This window comes from Phasianus colchicus, chromosome 1 (assembly GCF_987193195.1).
Source record: "Phasianus colchicus chromosome 1, bPhaCol1.hap1.1, whole genome shotgun sequence".
NCBI lineage: Eukaryota > Metazoa > Chordata > Aves > Galliformes > Phasianidae > Phasianus > Phasianus colchicus.
The window spans coordinates 62,525,485-62,544,837 of NC_143436.1; the positions used below are offsets into that span (position 1 = coordinate 62,525,485).

At 50.3% G+C, this 19,353-nt stretch overlaps 1 protein-coding gene across 2 annotated transcripts in view; it reads left to right on the plus strand.

Moving 5' to 3' along the window:
* Nucleotides 1-12,049, plus strand: part of CECR2 (CECR2 histone acetyl-lysine reader) — a 98,032-nt gene extending 85,983 nt beyond the window's left edge. For both annotated transcript variants that reach the window (XM_031589888.2, XM_090145470.1), the window contains 4 exons: nucleotides 9-819; nucleotides 3,274-4,663; nucleotides 5,172-5,277; nucleotides 5,571-12,049. In XM_031589888.2, coding sequence (XP_031445748.2) covers nucleotides 9-819; nucleotides 3,274-4,663; nucleotides 5,172-5,277; nucleotides 5,571-5,576 — 2,313 coding nt within the window. In that variant the 3' untranslated portion in view covers nucleotides 5,577-12,049. The remainder of the gene's footprint in view (nucleotides 1-8; nucleotides 820-3,273; nucleotides 4,664-5,171; nucleotides 5,278-5,570) is intronic.
* The last annotated feature ends 7,304 nt before the right edge of the window (nucleotides 12,050-19,353 follow it).

A 19,353-nucleotide genomic window follows, 5' to 3' on the forward strand; every position in this document is an offset into this window, starting at 1 on the left:
TTCCCCAGCCTGCCGTGGGACTGAGCGAGCACCGAGGGCACAGGCTGGCCACCCCTGAGAAGCAGGTGTGTGCAGGGCCGACCCACATTGCTGGTCTTGGATCCCGTCCCAGCGCCTTGCAGCTAGGGTGCATGAGTGGACCCCCTCCCGACGCCGTCTACTCACCAGCGCAGTTCCAGCAGGGATTCCTTCCTCCCAGGCACAACGGGCCTCCAGTGAGGCCACCAGAGGGTTCCGAGATGCCACCAGGACACATGTACCGGCCCTACAAGTACCTGAACCGCGGGCACCCTGCCCTGTGGAATGGCAGCCATGGAGCCAGCAGCCAGAGTGCAGTGGGGCCGGAGGAGAAGGCACCCATGGGGCCGGCGCCCTCGCTCCAGCCCCGCACCATTGGCCATATGATGGAGCCCCGGGCCATACGGCCACCTCTGCCTCCCAGCCAGTGGACTGAGCAATCAAACTTTCTACCTCACGGGGTGCCTCCCTCAGGGTATATCAGACCACCTGGGAAAACTACCAGCCAGAGAATGCCGCAGTCACCAGCCGCTCTTTTTGGGGGACCGCCTCAGGTTCAAAGAGGGTGCCAGGGTGGGGACTCCATGATGGACAGCCCAGAGATGATCGCCATGCAGCAGCTGTCATCCCGTGTGTGCCCGCCAGGCGTGCCTTACCACCCTCGCCAGCCACCCCCACCTCACCTTCCCGGGCCCTTTCCCCAGCTGGCTCACGCTGCTTCCACTGGCGTGCCACCCCCAAAGCCTGTCGTTGGGAATGGGAGCTCACAGGATCAGACCATGGAGCCGGAGAGCAACCAAGGTAACTTCCCGTGGCACTGACCAGAGGCCACACAGCAGCTTTTCATCTGTCCTCGCTGCTGCTAGAGGCTCTGGATGTAGAGGATGCAGCCTCATGGATCCTTCTAGCTGTAGATGTCTTTGTTCATTGCAGGGAAGTTGGATTAGATGACCTTTAAAGGTCCCTTCCAACTCAAATGATTCTATGATTTTTGTGCCTTTGGGGAGCAAGGAGCTGTGCCCAGTGGATGGGCATTCACAAGGAGTAGCTCTACTGCTCTAAACTCTTGGTGTACCAACCTTGTGTTGCCAATGCACAAAACCTGTATCTGTAGATGTGGTTTTATTCAAACTTGCACCACTAAAGAAGAGGGAAATATTTTTTTCAGACTCACCGGAGTCTGGCAGAGGCTCGGCAGCAAAAGCAAGTTTTATTCTAGAAAAGAATTAAATTACTGATCAAATAGTTGTGGGGCACATCATTTGTATACATACTTTTTCTTTTATATATTTTATATATTTCCTGCTCCAGCCATCACTTAGGTTTTCCTAAGATTTTTCGTCTCACTGTAGCCTGCCAGAGATCCCCTCCTTCCCAGTTATACCTGCAAGTTATCAGTTTGCCTTTGGGTGCAAATGCAAAGCACAGTCTGTGGTGCTTCTTACAGCTCACTTGGATTTAATATAAAAATTGAGTCTGCAAAGAGTTAGGTAAGGAGAGTAAATGTTGTGTGAGTAAATGGTTTAAATACACTTCTTTGAGTATCTGTCAGTATGACTTCTCTGAAATGCACATGTGCCTCATGAGCTTAACGTCTCAATATCTTCACGGAGGAGGAGTGCCAGCAAGGCACTGAGCAGCCATATCAATTGAGATGGGATGGCAACGTGTCATATGTGCCACCACAAGTTTCTTTCTAGTGGAATTTCATTCACTCTAACTGGTAATCTGGAGATCAAAAAACTCTTAAACCTAAAGTAGAGATCAAAAAACCCTAGAGATCAAAAACAAATATTTCATTAATTCTAGCTGGTAAACTAGAGATCAAAAACGTTGTATTTTTATCAATGCCTTGTGTGGCTTACAGTAAGAGGAAACTCTTTCCTTGTGTGGCATTGCTTAAAACTCATCATCATTTAGCTGTGCTAGATATAGAACAGAGACTGGGAGAGAACACTGGGTGATTTCAGAGCAGGGTGGCCACATATTCAAGTTTTGATGCGGTCTGATAGTGAATAGGACAAGGGGGAATGGCTTTCAATTAAAAGATAGGAAACTTAGGTTAAATATTAGGAAATAATTCTTTACTCAGAGTGTGATGAGGCCCTGGCACAGCTGCCCAGAGAAGCTGTGGATGCCCCATCCTTGGAGCTGTTCAAGGCCAGGTTGGATGGGGCAGTGGGCAGCCTGCGCTGGTGGGAAGTAGCCAGCCCATGGCAGGGGGTTGGAGCTCTATGATCTTTAAGGTCCATTGCAACCTCAGCCTTTCTATGATCTCCAAATCACAGTTGGTTAAAACATGGTTGTGATCGGCTTCACAGTACCTTGGTAGTTGGGGTAGAGTGGCAGTGCTCTTGCCCAACTGCAGGCAAGCAGGGTTTGTGGCCCCGAAGGGGCAATACAACCTGAAATCAAAAAAGCCCCAGTTTTTAGCTCACTCTCTTGGGGAACATGCAGTGTTTTCCAGTGCTGCCTTTCTGTGAGGCAGCCTCTGCATGCTCATCTGTCAGACCAAAGCCATGTGTGCCATGTTACTCTGACAGTGATTTGCTGTCTACACTAGGGTTGTATCTTAATGGAAATTATAAGGATTCAGTTCACATATACCATCTTTCCCAGAGAGGTGTGCAGCCTCATGAGTAGTATTTAAAAAAACAAAAACAAAAACAAAAAACAAAAAAAACTCTTGAAAGAACGAGCTCTTAAAAGGTTGCCCAACTTTGCAAAAGTGCCCTTTGGGATTTCTAAGGGTTTGTGAAAGAAGAGCTTTCCGTTGGCTGTGGGAGGAAGGCTGCAGCCCCACAGAGCTCACATTTACCCTCGTGCTGTGCTCTGGCCATGATGTGAATAGAGTTGAGTAGAGGAATGAGATATTTTAGGCTCTGAAGTACTTTGAAATCTCTGATGGGAACCGTCCTTGTGGCTTTAGAAAGTCACTCCCCTTCCTTTTGCACAGTTCAGCACCTTGGGGTACTTTCTCCAACCAAATGTTGAGGATCTGTTAGAGCTACCCCTCGAGTTTTTGCTGTGGCTTTGTGTCAGCAGCCATGGAGAAGAGAAACACATCATGAATGAGGCTGCTGTTCTCTCTGCCAAAAGTAGGCCCTGGGAGGTTGTTTTGGCTTATCTGGCTCAGCTGACAGGAATTACTTTTTGGCAAATTTGCTTTGGGTGAGCATGGGCATGGGTGTGGGTTCAGGAGGGCTGCCTTCCAAAACAAGACCAGCACCTGACATTTACACCCTCTCTTTCCAGTGGAGCCACTGACAGGCGTGGAGGAGAAGGCTCAGTGCATTGGCATTCCTGACAGGGCCTACGCCAAACTCCTACCTCATCCCAAGCCCCCCCTGCCCATGGAGTGTGCCCGGCGCAACCTGCCCCCAGATGGGGAGGGAGATGGCTCCAGTCTGAAGAGTGATCTGAAGGCCAACCAGAGCAAGGGCACGTGGCCGGCCGAGAGCAGCTATGCCGGCCCAGGTGCCCAGGGGTGCATGAGGGACCTGGCATCCACCCCTGAGCGAGGAGGACCTGTGTCTGAAAACGGGGCAGCGGGCGAAGGGCCGGCAGAGAGCAAGGGGTTGGCTGCCAGCCTGATGGAGAAGCCCCTCTGCAGTGGGGGGAAGGCTCTGCCCGAAGCGGCCGTGCCTTGCATGGGGCAGGGCACCAGCCTTCCCACCATGGATGCTGGCACCGTGGGAGCTGCCCCCAACCAGTTCCACCCTCTCTACATGCCAGGTCTAGAGTACCCGAATTCAGCTGCTCGTTACCACATCAACCCGGGGCTGCAAGGGTTCAGCCCAGTAATGGGTGGGAAGCCTCCCCCAGTGTCCCACCCACAGCATTTTCCTGCACGGGGCTTCCAGCCAAGCAGTGCCCATCCTGGGGTCTTCCCTCGCTATCGGCCCCACCAGGGCATGCCCTACCCCTACCAGCCCCAGCCTCAACCTTCTTACCACCACTACCAGCGGCCACCCTACTACGCCTGTCCGCAGGGCTACTCGGACTGGCAGAGGCCTCTTCACCCCCAGGCCAGCCCCAGCGGCCACCCGCCCCTGGCCAGACCCCCTTTCTCTGACCGGGGGAATGTGAGCAGCTTGCAGGGCTGCGAGGCACTGAGTGCTGCCCTGGCTTCTCCCAACCGCATGGACGTAGTGAGTGCCAAAGAGGTTTCTCCAAGCGACGGGCAGGATCTGGGGCCTGAAGATGAGAAGTCTGAGGAATCCCAGGAGCGGCCAGAGAGTCCCAAAGAGTTCCTAGATTTGGACAACCACAACGCGGCCACGAAGAGGCAAAGCTCGGTGGCAGCAGGAGAATTTCTCTACGGAGCTCCCCCACCTCACCTGGGTTCAGGAATGGGCTTTGGGCCATCAGCTTTCCCTCCCCACGGGGTGATGCTACAGACTGGCTCTCCCTACACATCCCGGCATCCCGCCGGTCATTTCCAGCCTAGGACGTATGGATCACCCATGAATACTCACCTGTCTCATCATCCAGCCCCTGGCCAGGCTAACGGCCTCTCTCAGGAGGGACCCCTGTACCGCTGCCGGGAGGAGAACATAGGTCACTTTCAGGCCTTGCTGATGGAGCAGAGAGGCAGTGGAGGTGGCATGGGGGGGCCACCCCAGGACTTGTATAGACCATCGGGGTAAGAGCATGTTTTCTGTGAGAAGGTGAGGTGGGAGGGAACGATGCCTGGGTGGCAGCATGTTTTAGGTATCCTTGAAAGGCCCAGATTGAAGTCTCAGGCACTATGGAGGCCTAACAGATGGCTCTTGGGCCCTTAAACATTTCTGTGAGCTGCAGAGTCTTATTGCAGCTTTTTAAAACAAGTAATATTAGCTATCGTGGAGACCTGTTAGCTTGTCCTGTCGATCTCCACATCAGGGCCTTGCTTTATCTGATGGTATTTTGCTAATGTGTTGTCTGGTGTTGTGCATCTCTTAATCAAAAGGTCTTTTACAATTTTCTTTGCAAGAATTTTATTTGATCTATTCATAGTGGAGGGAGTAGCTAACTGAAGTGGAAGTTAGCCTTGTTATGAAGTCTGTTTCAGTGTTTCTGTGTGAGTGGTGCATGTATGCAGTCACCCAGGTAGATGGGGTTTATCCTTGATGTTCATGTGCTAAAACTCTCTTCATTAAACCTGACTACAGAATGCAAATGCATCAGGCTCAAGTTCCTTTCCCGAAGATGCCCACAGCAACCATGTCTCGAGAAGATCTGACGCCACAGAAATCATCAGCGTTGCCTCTGGATCAAGTAAGGGCCACCAAGGAGAGCAAAGCTCAGATGAGAGCCTTTTTTTACTCTGCCAGTTAAAGGAGTGAAAGTATTTGCTAGCAGTGGGAAGCATTGGAGGAAGCTGGGAAGTGAGCTTACTGATAGGCAGAGGAGCTGGAGATGTCTGTTTTGTCATAGTTGACTGTGCTGGCTTGTTGACTATCTGTCAGCCCAGGTAGTGCCAGCTTTGAAGTAATAGCATGAAATTGTGAGGTTGCTCCTTTCTAAGGCTGCTAGTTGAAGGTCTCCAACTCCTCTCTTTCTTCTTCCAGAGCTAGTCTGAGGAAGGAAGGACCTCACGAAGACGAAAGCCACACGTAATTTGGACAAAGGGGAGGAGGGGCAGGCCTTCCTCCCACCCTCTCCTCACCCAAGCAGCATGTAGCTTTCCGGGTCCACGAATCACAGCATCTCGACAGCGTTTGTGCTGGAATCCCGGAGCGGTGCTGGGCCCCAGCCAACCGGCCGAGCAGCCGGCTTGCCAGCGCAGGGCGAGCATCGCCAAACTAGTGGCTTTCTGTGACTGGAGACTGCGTCTTGTTCAGGGTTTGAGGGATTTTGGGGTGGGGAGGGAGGGGGTGGGGACTGGAACTTTCATTGACTGCTAAACTCAGGTATATTTTTCAGGGTGGAAGAGGACGATGATGGAATTTTACTTGTAGTATTAACGTGTGTGTTTTGGAGCTGGATCCAGTTTACAGAATTTAACCTGTTGCCTTTTTAAATAAATTTCTGTTGTTGGTGAATGTATTGTACATAATGGGGGAGGGGGTGGGCCCAGCTTGTAGTGGGCTTAGCACTGGAGGAATCTGTTTACAATCATATCACACTGAAGTCTTTCAGGATAGGGTGAGGGTCTGGGGGAGCGGGGAGAGGTCAGGGAACATGCGATGAATGACTTGCTGTCCTTTGCAGCTGTGATGCCACCCGATAGTTGTTTGGCTGAGTATCAGGAATTGCTCAGGAGCATAATGTGTCCTCCTCTTTCTCTTTTCCTCTTCCTCCTTCACTCTCACCCCTGCCTCTGCCTCTCCAGATCCAGGGCCTGACTGCACTTCCAGTTCCTGTCATCATGGGGGAACAAGGAAACCAGGACCAGGAATTGAAACCAGCACAGGATGCTCACAGAATTGTCCCTTCTGCTAGCATAGTACCCCTCTTGCTGCCTTTCTCATAGGACTAGTTTGTGCTCATGGAAACAAGAAAGGGCACAGTTGGTCATCTTGAACTTCTTTTGATGAAACCAGTGCTGCTGAGTGTGGAGCAGCACCTATCCCACAGATCAAGTGTTGTACAGGGCTGTATTCCCTGCTGACAAGGAGGGGAACTGCATCCCTCCTTAGTTTCTCTGTCCTTTGCTATATTTACCTATGGGCAGCAGCAAAGCAGAAAGTAAGCTGAGATCCCTGACATCTCAGTTGCCTGTGGAAGTAGGAGCATGAGGTTGGTTTGAGGGAACAGTTTGCTACAGTGTGAGCTGTTTGTTGGCCTGAGGAGTTGGGTTTGGTTACAGCAAGTAGGGTGATTCAGAAAGCACTGATTTGAAATCCAGAGTTGTTGGAATGGCTCAGGCAGTAAGAGACAAAAGAGCTGTGTGCTCGAATGGAGTCTGTTCTTCTCCATCTTTGATGCTGTAGTAGCAAGTACCACAGGCTGGTGGCAACTTCCTTCCAAGTCAATATACAGTCTGTAGGGACTCTCCACCAGCAATGGCACTGCATGGAGGAACCCCTGTGCCCCAGTCAGACACTGAAGTTCAAGTATAGGTTTGACAAATAAGTTGCTTAGAAATCTCATCTGCAGGCATGCATCCACATTAACTATGTTAAAACTAACATAGCTGAATGTTTTTGGGAGAGCTGGAGCAAAGCCAGGTAGAGTTGCTACACTGCAAGTCTGGGCAGAAAGATCTGCTGGATCACATCCCCAGTATGGGCTGCAGTTGGCATTGAAGGGACAATGGTGTAATTAGGACATGCCATTTTGCCTGCCAAATTGTGGTAGCAGAGGTGAACTTGTGAGGACAGAACAGCATGCCCTGGAGTCTGCAGTACCAGCCTGGGAAGGGTTTCTGGCTTCAGGTTTCTGGAAAATTTTTCTGACTGTGTTGTCATCTCAAATGGTGCCGGCCATCACCCATATTAGCTGGGTTGCACCAGCATGCATGGCCACACCAAGCCTAACAGGAGTTAAACTTCTTCCTGCTAGTCTCACAGGTGTGTTTATGAGACTGTTCCTTACTCAGTGCTTCAGCCAGCAGCACTGCAGCTGCTCTCTGTTCTGGCTCCTCCCCAGAGGAAAACTTTGGTATGAGAATGAGCTTAAGTGTAACCACTGTTCAGGACAGCGAGCTTAGGACAAATGAAGAAACAGTTGCTTCTCTTTTTAACACAATCTTTAGTTCTCGTGGTTCATTTTCACTAAAAATGGAGGCTCTGTAAAGTCTAACTTAGAGTAAAGTATTTGAAATGCTGGGATCATGAATGCGTGTTCTGCAAACAACCCTTGCTATACTTCAGCCTGTGTCTTCTGCGTCACGGATGGTTACCCAGATACTTGAAGTGCCTTTCAGCTCATGGTGAACTTTGTGGAATAGGAGGTTTTAGATGCTATAAAAAAAAAAAAAAAGCCAAAGCACTCTTGATCTTCAGCTGGAACTGACACTGAAAATGCGGTTCTAGGGGGGGTCACAGCATCTGGATGGGTGCCAACCCAAGGTCAAAACAGGAGGAATAGGGAAGGCAAGGGTTGCTTGTGGTCTGCCTGGAGAGAAGGTAAAAAGGAGAGTTAGCCAGTGATAGATACCCCTAGGATACTATATGGAGTATGAAGAGTGCTGTCCCTTACCTGGCAGGGTTGAGTGGGTTTCTAAGTAAATGGCTTTTGATGTAGTTGGTAATTCTGATGAAAGTGACTGACAGAAGTTGCTATTGGGGGGACACATGGTTTGTATTAGGAAAGTGCTTATGTAGCACAGAGGGATCAATGGCTGGGCTACAGGGATATCCTAGGGACAGGGCATGCTCACATCACGTGTTGCTTGTGGAACCTTAGTTCTGAGTTTCCAGACTGAAATACTTTGCTCAGAAATGTTTGTGGGTTGTGTTTGGGTTAGATTTTGGCTTTTTTGTTGTTGTTGTTTTGTGATGATATCTAAGCACACCCCCTTTCCCCCCCCAGAATTGGAGTTCTATCTCGCTGGGTACAATCTAAACAAATCACTGAAAATTTGCACCTTCCAGAGACTGAGAGCAGTTAGTGGGGTGGGACAACAGCAAAAGTACACAGAGAGAAGCAGAAAATAAGATTTTCATTGTTTCTGGTCTCCCACCTATGCTGTGTGGGCTGGTTTGTAGATATTGTGAAAGGGACAGATTTAACGAGGGATTTAGAATAGAGTAAACCAGCAGCTCTTTAGGTACAAGCTGAGGCTTTTTACCTTAAGTTGGTGTACAGTGCTGAAGAAAAGTAGCTGCATTTTTAAAATATCCTTTGATTATTGTATTCAGGTTACTCAAAAGACTTCTCAACAGAGTAGAGGAAAATTCTGGAATCTGATGGAAACCTCCTCTTTCTCATCCTCTGCAGTGCTGTAGTACAGTATATTACCAAGTGAACCTTTTTCAGAAGGCATATTGGGCAAGTGACTTTGCAAAATTTCCTGTAGGTATTATTTTTTTCATATGAAATACATGTTTTGTAATTATAGATGTAGGTCACTCTGAAAATAATGCCTCCTATTTATTTCCTCTCTTTTCCTGCATGGAGGAATTCAATTCTGTGCTTCTGCTTCAAACACACTTCCATGTCAGATGCCATTCTGTCAGACTGCCCCTCTGCTGCCATCTGTCACACGGCAACAAAATGTAACAGAATATTGGTGGGAGGGTTCAACCTTTACTGCTGTACCATCAACTCTGGCGTTGTGGGCCAGCAGAATAAAATAGGAGGCATTACTTTCAGAGCAGCCCTTGTACGTGTCGAGCAAGATTGCATTATAGAACAAACACAGTGCTGAGCATGCCAAAATCTCCTACTGCTCTTGTGGTACAAGTGGCACATGGTGCTCAGTCCCACTCTAAATGCAGTTGTATCATCATCTGCTGGGACTCTGGGAACTTTTGGCATCTTCAACACCATGGGGCCCTGGCAATTGAACCAAGTATTTTGGGAAGATCAGTAGCTGAGGGTTCACAGGGATCTGAGCCATGTCCAGCGGAAGTTTGCAGTCTTTAAATGCCATGGTGTGACCAAAGTGTGTGGTGGCAAGCCACGGCACTAGCCTGCAATGAGAAGGACAAAAGAGGAAAGTAAATTTGAAGTTTCAAGGCCTGGCTGGTTTGATCTGTGACTTTAAAGTACACGAAGACTCTTTTCTTGGAATGGCTTCTAGTTCTTTCTCATCTGCTGAATGCCTTTCCCATGCAGAATTCTGAAGCAAGTCTCCTGTGTGTATTTTTGTACGTGTGGTTTCTCGGGGTCTTGGAGAGCTATCAGCTTCTTGATGTCTTATCTGAAAGCTCATCACAGGGGCTGTCTCTCATTCTGCTGACTGAGGCAGCTTCTCTCTCTTTACAGCAACACTTCTCCATTTAAAATGAAAGTATAATGAGAGAACGACCCTCATTTGTCTGCTCCACTGATGGCTGTCAGCTTTCTGTGCGTTCTGTACTTACATGCAGTGTCTGAGAGACCATGGGCGCTTTGTAGTTTTAATGCTGATGGCCTTGTGTCCACTTGGGCTTTTTCTCCTTGTTCGGCAGCAGTGGAGATTTGGCACAGGTCTTCCTCCTTCTAAAATGTGGATGTCAGAGGAGAGTGCATGCAGGAGAGAGCCATGACTGCATTCAGCGGTGGAAAGGGAGACGAGGGACTAATTAGGGCTAAAGAATTATTGGGATTGTCACCAGCTCAAGAAGGTCTCTATCCATTTCTTTTATTTGTTTGGAAACACATGGCTCACTGGCAAAAGAGCAGTAATTGGGAAATCAGCACCTGAGTAGAAGTGGGACTGACCGTGGGCAGTTTCCTCACTGTGGGCAACATTGGGCCAGGGGCTGCCAGGGACTCTTTGGGCCTTTCAATCCATACAGGGCAGGTGGAAGTTGTGCAGCAGCCTCCTCCTGTCCCAAGGCAGTCAAGCAGCTGCAGGAACCAGGGCATGGGCTTTTGCTTTGTGTCATGCACCAATGCTTCCCTTCTCCTTGCTGCCTAGTTTTCAAGCTCCTTTCCTCTGTGCTTCACCATTGCTGTCAGATGCAGAGACAAGAGCTCACTGTCTGTGGAGGGGCAGAAGGTTCAGCTCACCAGCTGTCTTCTCTGCATACGCAGGCAGAAAGCAGGCAGGGAGTGCACATCACCCTCCCTGTGACATCAAGGTGTCCTTGGCATCCTGCAGTGCCCTCTTATCCGCTGGGCTCGCTGTGTGATACTGGGTGCCATCCCTCTGCCAGGCACCATTGCAGAATGGGACCTGCTGTGACTACCTCTGTGGTAGCTTTGGTTAACAAAAAATGCTGCGTACAGCCCAGAAAACTGTTACCTCTAATCCTTGGCAATCTCAGTGAGCACTGCTGCCTGATTTCCCTGAGTGATAGTAGTGTGCAGCAGTGCAGCTCCAACCTTCCTGTGTCATGGCAGGGAGGGGATGGCTCCAAACTACACTGCAGAGCTTCAGGATGTGGCTGGGAAGCGAAGTGCTTCCTGCAGTCCTGTGTGTCCTCACTGCCACATGGCTGCTTTCCCAGTGACCGAAGGTTTGGTTTAGGTCAGGAAAAGAACAATTGGAGCTGAGTCTGGATTCAGGACTGGCAGGAGGGGGTGCCTGTCATTGGCATGCCCTGACTTTGTGCCTCTGGATCAGGGGAGCTGTCTGGCTTGGCACTGGGAGTGGGAGAGCCAATGCTACTGCATCCATTTTCTGAAGTTGGGTGTTGTTGGGTGGGGTTGGTTTGCTTTGTCGTTTGGGTTGGGTTTTTTTCTTTTGTATTATTGTAAGTTTGTAAAGAATGTAATCTGTCTGTTGGGAGCACAAGGAGGACACGGGGGCCGTTCTCTTTCTGGATGAGACTGTTCATGAGTTGCTGTGTGTTTTGGTGCTGGGTGGGGAGGGGCCCAGCAGCCATGGGGGCAAAACCCGGCCCTGTCAACCCATTGCGACTGTCATGGGCAGCAGGAGGGTGAGCCGGTGCTGGGCAGCAACCTCCCAGCCTGAGTGTGGAAAACCTGCTCATACCCTCAGGTGGGGGGATCTGAGCATGCAGGGCTCTGTAAAGGCCTCTCCTGCTCAGGGCTGGTCCCACTCATCCTTGGCGAGGGTAGCAGCCGAGCTGCCCAGCTGCTGAGCAAAAGGAGGCTGAAGCCAGCAGCCCGAATTTCTTGGTGCAAGAACAAATTTGAGCCACAGCTGCCACCCTGCGCTGGCCCTCGTGCCCGCCTCCCTCCCCATCCCATAGAGCACAGTGTCAGGGATCCTCCTCTCTCCTGCTGCTGCAAGGTTGTGTGAACTTTCCTGGTCAATACTGGAAAGGGGAATGCTATTTATTTTTATATTGTGTATATTTTGTCTTGGTCTGCTGATTACCTTTGTTCCCCAGAGCGACAGTTACCTCAATAGTTAGTTTAATACTGTGTGTTGGGTAATTTTTTTAAAGAACTTTTTTAAAAGCTTGATCCTTGGAGGTCTGTAGATTTTATTTCCATATGAATTGGTTATTTTGTATAAAGTACGTTCTTAAAATAGCAATCTCCCTGCCTGCGGTGTGTTTTCTCGTCTCCCTTTGCAGGGACAGCGGGTGGGCCAGGTGGGGAGCACACAGGCGAGGCCAGGGCTGGACAGGGCCACGCTGCCTGTAATCCATTTCTTTCCAACACAGGGAATCGCTGCATGCCCGCCTGGGTTGGCACTGCTGAGAGCTCCCTCTGTCCCCAGCAGGCTGCTAACAGATGCTGCTGCTCACATCTCCTGCCCAACAGCCTCCTCGGGCCCATCTGCCCTCCCACAAAGAGGTGCACACAAAGGACCCCGTGCTCACAGGCCAGAGGAAGACATCTTTCCTGCTGCTGTAGCTCTTCTGTTCCTCTCTGTGTCAGGCTGCCAGCAAGGATAGGAAAATGAGCCAAAGCAAATGAACTGGCCAAGAGTTGATGGTGACTCCTAGTGTGTCCCTGCTCCGCGGGTGGCTTGGAAGCCCCGGGGCTGACTTTGCTTTCTGTCACATCTCCTCTCACGCCCAGAGTGATGAGAGCAAGCTGTCCAATTTAGGCTGGGAGGAATGCGGCTGCTGCTGCAGTCCCAGGAAGCGTGGGTCAGGGGCTGGCGGGGCACTGCTCCTCATCCTTGGGCGCTGATGCTAATTGGAACCAGTCCTGGGGGGGACATCACTCAGAGCCCTGCAGCTGCAGCCAGGACAAAGCCCATCTGTGCTGAGAAGCTGCCATGACCCAGACTTGGCAGGATGCTGTCAGTAGCCCCATGGGCAGCAGCAGGCCGGCCACATACCCCGCCTTCCTCACCTTCCTTCTTAATATCTGCGGCACCAGTCTCATATCTCCCCTTCCCACCATGGATCAGGAAACCTGGTCCTCAGAAAGAGCTTTTTCTGATGGTTTAAACTCCTGTCCTCCTTTCTAACCTCCTTTTCCCCACAAACTAGGATGCTTGCCTCTCTTTTGTCCAGCCCTATCATGGCAATCAGCAGCTTGTCCCTGCGGGTGTGGATCAGGGATGGCTGGACTCAAATCGATTGAGTGCCGTGGGGATCAGCTCAGAGCATGGAAACAAATGGCTGCTCCCACAGAGAGCTCTGGCATGGGATTTGCATCAACAGTACAGGATAGCTTTGCTAGAGCTAACATGCAGCATGCCCTTGGAGTGCCCAAGGAGGAAGGAAGAAATGGAAATGGTGTTTCCCCATGGGTGAAGCTTCCAGTCCCAAGGAAGCTGCGTGTTCCCAGTCTGGTGCCTGCTGCTCCTCTGTAAATTCCTTTCCCTGTGCGACTGCCAGCATGGTGGGATCACAAAAGTTCACCCCCTGTCATGACTGCACAGCTCCTTCCGGGGCCAGTGGGCACAGGTTGTTTGCAATTTCCTTAGGCCGTGACCTTTGTTTTGGCCGTGGCAGAGGAGAATCCATCCATCACCCTGCTGGGACTGGGGGCTGGGGCAGGGCCACATCCTGCGTGGCCCCACAGGGAAAGGCCTGGGCAAAACAGCTTTGCTGCTGCTACGGTCCTGCCTGCTGTGGGACATTTCCAAGCCATGGGACTTTGTGTTTCATTAGGAAAATAAGCAGCAAGCCATATCCCTACCCCAGGATGCAGCTCCCACAGGTGCCTGCCTCCACACTTGGCTTCCCAAGGGGAAATCCATCCCAGCACTGCTGGGGTCTCCCCTTTGAAGACGTCCCTGCATACAGAGTGGCGTTCCCTGAGGACATGGTCTGTGCACACCGGGCAGCCCTGCAACCATTGGCTGCCTGCCCTTCTCTGATCTCCGCTTCCCCAGGGAGAATCGTCCCAGCATGCTTCTTGGCCTCCAAACACAGATTCCCCTGGGAAGCAACCCATTCTGTGCTCAGTACGGAGGCTTTTGGGACATCACGCCGCCCATGTGTAACTCTAGCCACGGGCTTCCAGCACCCCAGTGCCTGCATGCTGACTTTCAGGCCGAGCACCATGCCCTTGGCTCCCAACATGCACCCTGGCCTGTCTCACACACGCTTCACGCCATTTCCCACCATGCCAATGACTGCTCAGGGCCATGGGAGCAGCAGGATTGGGGCCAGGTGCCACTTTGCCCCCACTGTATTCTGTAGGGTTAATGCCGCCTGCCTGCTTTGAAGGAGGGGGAGCACAGAGCATGGGAAACAGCTCCGCTCCCACTACGGGTTTCCACCCCTCCCGCAGTCACACATGTCCCTGAGCCTGCCCTGCAGGCAGCTGTACAGCGGATGCCCACATGCCAGATGTCCTGGGAGATCAAAGTTGCAGCTCGCCGCATCCTCATTCACGCACACACGCCTGCGCCTCCCCGAAGACTTATAACTTATGCTCTCTATCTCCTATCCAAGATATTTCCCTCGCTCCCTTTGTTTGCTTTCCAAGCCCTGTTCCCCTCTGGCATGCAGCAGTGGGGGAAGCGCCCTTTGCCCTGGCTGCCAGCACCAGGCCCTGAGGCTGCAGTCCTGAAGCCACGCATCCCTATGCACTCCCACCCCACGCAGCCACAGCTCCATGCCCTAAGCAGTACCTGGACCCACTGCCTTTTCCACTGCTCATTTCCCTACCCTGGTACTGGGGGTGGAGGCACGGCTTGGGGGCTCCAGCCCGCTGCCAGCTCTGCCCTCGAGCACACACAGCCCGTGTGTAGCTGGGCCTTAATGGGAAGGGGAAACGTGAGATGAAAAAGGAGCGATTAGCAAAGAGCAATAAAACTGATCAGATGCAGGCAGATATGTTAGCAATATATTAAATAAGGAACAGGACCAAGCCAGATGGTTGCGCCAATTTACTTTACAGCTCCAGATGACTTAGCAAGAGGTCACTTAATGGAGCTGCAAGACAAATGGTTCAGGCTGGATGAAAGCAAATGCTTTGTGCCTTCCCTCCTCATGCGCATGGGGCTGTGGGACATCCTGCTGCAAGACAGCATCAGCAGAGCCCCAGCAATAACCATGCTTTGAGTTGTTTTCAGTAGGGTTGCACTTTTCTCTGCGTTGCAGCTGCTCCGGGATGAGAAGAGCAGACATACAAGGATGTTAGAAGAGGGGTTGCACTCAGTCAAGAAGAAACGTTCACAGAGCTATCTGAGCACCATGGCTCAGAGCTGATCATCAGCACTGAAGGCAGGAGAGAACTTTGTTTTGCTATGTGAAACACTGGGACCACTTTGAGATTTATGCTAGTTTTTTTCAGTGCCTTTTGCCAAGGAATGCTGAGCAGCACATACAGGCTGATGTATGAGAGCGAGCATTTTGGGAGTGATGTTTCTCCAAGGCTGATCCCCACTGCAGGATTACTGTGACTATCTGGTTAAGAGTCACCTTTGCTGGGAGGAAAATTTTGCTGCTCCAGACCATGTCCAGCAAGACACCAAGGCACTGCCTCAGTGTCTGATGCCTGCAGCCATGGTGAGAACCATGGAGCTGCAGAGATGCTGGGAGGCTGCTGCTCTTCACCAGCAGCTGTCTGCTGAGGGGACTGGGGAGATAAATGGTCCCTGAGACACAGGGTTGTTGTTTGTGCACCCCAGATCTGGTTTGGGATGCAACAAATCTTTTAGAACTGTTTTGAGGTGGAAGGGACCTTTAAGGGCCCTGCAATGACCCCCCCCGAAATGAACAGGGACACCCACAGGTAGATCAGGTTGCTCATAGCCCCATCCAACCTGACCTTGAGTGGCTCCAGGAACAGGGCATCCACCACCTCTTTAGGCAACCTGCTCCAGTGCCTCACCACCCCTACTGTAGAAAACTTCTTCCTCCTATCCAATCTAAATCTCCCCTTTTAGTTTGAAACCATTTCCCCTTGTCCTATCACAGTAGACCTGCTAAAGAGTCTGTCTCCTTCTTTCTTACAGCCCTCCTTTAGACACTGAAAGGCTGCTCTCCCTGGAGCCTTCTCCATGCTAAACAGCCTCAGTTCTCAACCTGTCCTCAGAGGGGAGGTGTTCTGGGATCATTTCTGTGACACTCTTCTGGCTGTGCTCCAACAGGTCCACATCTGTGTGTGTGCACTGAGGAATCCACACCTGGACACAGTACTCCAGATGAGCACAGCACAGAGTAGAGGGACAAGATCACCTCAAAGGCCTTGCTGAAGTTCAAACCGATGACATCAATAGCTCTTCCTTTATCCATTAATGCAGTTACACTACCACAGGTCACTAGGTTGGTCAGGCAGTAGCTGTGATGGTGAAGTCACGCTGGTTGTCCCATATCACCTTTCTCTCTTCCATATGCCTTAGTATAGCTTATAGAAAGATCTGCTCCATGATCTTCCTCAGCACAGAGGCGATGCTGACAGGTCAGCAGTTTCCTGGGCCATCCTTTCCACCCTTCTTAAAAATGGGTGTGATAATGCCTTTTTTTCCAATCACTAGCACCTGGCCACAATGGCTCTCCAAATACCATTGAGTGTGGCTTGGTGACTTACATCAGCCAGTTCCTTCATGACAAAGGGATGCATCTCATCAGGACACTTAGATGTATGGATATTCAGTTCCCTCAGGTGATTGCAAAACTGATTTTCACTTACAGCAGGAGGGACACTGCTTCCCCAGTTCTCACCTTCCAAACTGCCCACTTGAAGGCTGGGTCGCCATGAAGACCGAGGCAGAAATGTTGCTGAGTGGCTCAGCCTTCTTCTCCATTGTTACCAGCTTGTCTATATTGCTGACTAGGTGGAAACACAACCAGAACAGGAGTCTAGGAGAGTGATGTATATATAGAAGCCCTTCTTACTTCACTCTGCACTCTTTGCCAGTTCCAATTGGGTCCTGGCTTTCCTGACCCCATCCCTACACAGCCTACTAGCATCCCTACACTACTCCCACAGTACCTGTCCCCACTTCCGCTGCCTGTGAATCCTCTTCTTGCTCTCCAGTTCAACCTGCAGGTCTTGGTTCAGCCATGCTGGTCTCTTGCCTCCTTTTCCTGACTTCCTACGCCTGGGGGTGCAGAGCTCTTACGCCCTAAGAAAAGCTTCCTTAAAGCTCTGCTCCACCCTCTTGTTCTTAAGGGCCGTTCCCAGGTGGTTTTGTTGACTATCTCTCGAAAAGCTGGAATTTAGCTTCCCAAAGATTAAGCTTTCTGGTTTTACTCTTTGCATCATATCTTTCTGGAATGTGAACTCCACCATCACACAGTCACTATAGCCCAGGCAGCCTCCAATCCTTACGTCACCCAGTTCAATCATAATAGTGAGCAACAGGTCCAGCTCTGCATCCCCCCCAGATGAGGCTGTCTATCACCAGGCTCAGGATATCTTCAATACATTCCAGGAGCCTCCTGGATCACCTGCAGCTTGTCATACTACTTTTCCAGCAGATGTCAGGGTGATTGAAGTCCCCGAGCAGGACAAGAGCCCGCAATCACGATGCCTCCTGTAGCTAGATTCTCAGCTTGAGTTTGTAACAAGGCTTGCTGTGGAAAACACATCTGTGTTGTTCTCCAAGACAGCATCTCAGAAGGTGCTGGTCATTTCTCCTTTCTGCAGCATACCCTCCCTCTCTTTCAATGCCCCTTTTCTGATGGGCAGCACCCCCCTGACAGCCAGCTGAGAGCTTCCCTTCAGAAATTACAGCTCTGACAACTGATGCTGACTTAGAAAGATATGAAAACCTCAGTTCTCAGTTTCTGGCTGTCTTCTAGTCTTCCTCTCACCTTGATGCTTGTGCACTCCTCCAGAGATCAGTCACACATTCTCTCTCTGATTAATGTTAATAGCTCTCAGAGTGAAAACTAAGTACCAAAAAAAGGCTTTTGACTCAGAGGTGCAGTAAGTTATTCCCCAGCACTTTGTGGCTTTCTCTCCAGTCTTATTCAGCATCTTCATCACTGACCTGGATGAAAGGGACAGAACGTGCATTCAGCAAGACTGCTGATGATATAAAGCTGGAAGGAGTGGCTGACACACCAGAAGGCTGTGCTGCCATTCAGCAAGACCTGGACAGGCTGGAGAGTAGAGCATGATGAGAGAAGAACTTGATGATGTTCAATGAGGGTAAGCATAGGGTTCTGCACCTAAGGAGGAACATCCACATGCATCCATGAGCTGCTGAAAAGGAGCTCTGTGAAGGACTTGGGTGTCCTGGTGGGCAACAGGCTGACCATGAGCCAGCACCATGCTCTTGTGGCCCAGAAGGCCAATGGTATTCTGAGGTGCATTAAAAAGAGAGTGGCCATCAGGTTGAGGGAGGTGATCCTCCCCCCTCTACTCTGCCCTGGTGAAGCCACATCTGGAATACTGTGTCCAGTTCGGGGCTCCCCATTTCAAAGAGAGGGATCTTCTAGAGAAAGGCCAGTGGAGAATCACAAAGATGATCCATTTCCTTATGAGCCAAAGCTGAGAGAGCTGAGACTATTCAGCTTGGAGAAGACTTAGGTGGGGAGGGATCTTATCGATGCACATAAAAACTTAATGGGCAGAAGTCAAGTGGATGGGGCTGGGCTCTTGGCAGCAGTGCCCAGCAGCAGGACAGGGGGCAATGGACACAAAATAAAACATAGAAAGTTCCATACAACGAGGAAAAACTTCAGAGAGTGACAGAGCACTGGGACAGGTTGTCCAAAGAGGCTGCAGAGTCTCCTTCTCGGAAATGTGCAAAATCTGCCTGAATGCTTACTGTGTAACATACCATAGGGAATTTTTTTTAGCAGGGATTTGGACTAGATGATCTCCAGAGGTCCCTTTCAACCCCCACAATTCTGTAATATTCTAAAAGTCTTTTACCTTATCTTTTATATTTGGCATTATCACTTAATGCCAAACTTGTTCTTAAATTTTCCACTGCCAACTATGCAAAGTAAGTGCATCATTAGCTCTGCTTCCCTTGGAAGCAACAAAGTGAAGCATGCATGTGCACAGGCTGTTCCTTCACTACAGGTATATCACAAAACCACAGCCCAGGGCTTAGTCAGGGAGATGAATCACGGACAGATGCAAAGACAGAAGTTGAAATGATTATCCAAGTATCTAGAAAGTGTGTAATTTCAGTCTTGTTGCCTAGTCACAGAACCACATAACAAAAGGCAAAGCACTGCAAGAATAAATACCGGAACCATGTATATGGAAATAAGAACTGATGCCTAAACGCAAAAGGACTACTAATAAATAAATAAGAGTTTTAAAAAGTACTTTACATAAAAGCATGCACCTCAGCTTGAGAGGAAGGGGCCTCAGGTTAAAAGTACTGCACAATGCAGTGTTGCTGCAACCCTAGCAAATATTCTTCACGGCAAAACACAGGATCCCTTCTATTCCTGAAGCACTGCAGTACCTAGAGAAAATGACTCTAAAAACATTCAAGCAGTAATTTGTTTGTGCTGTTCATTA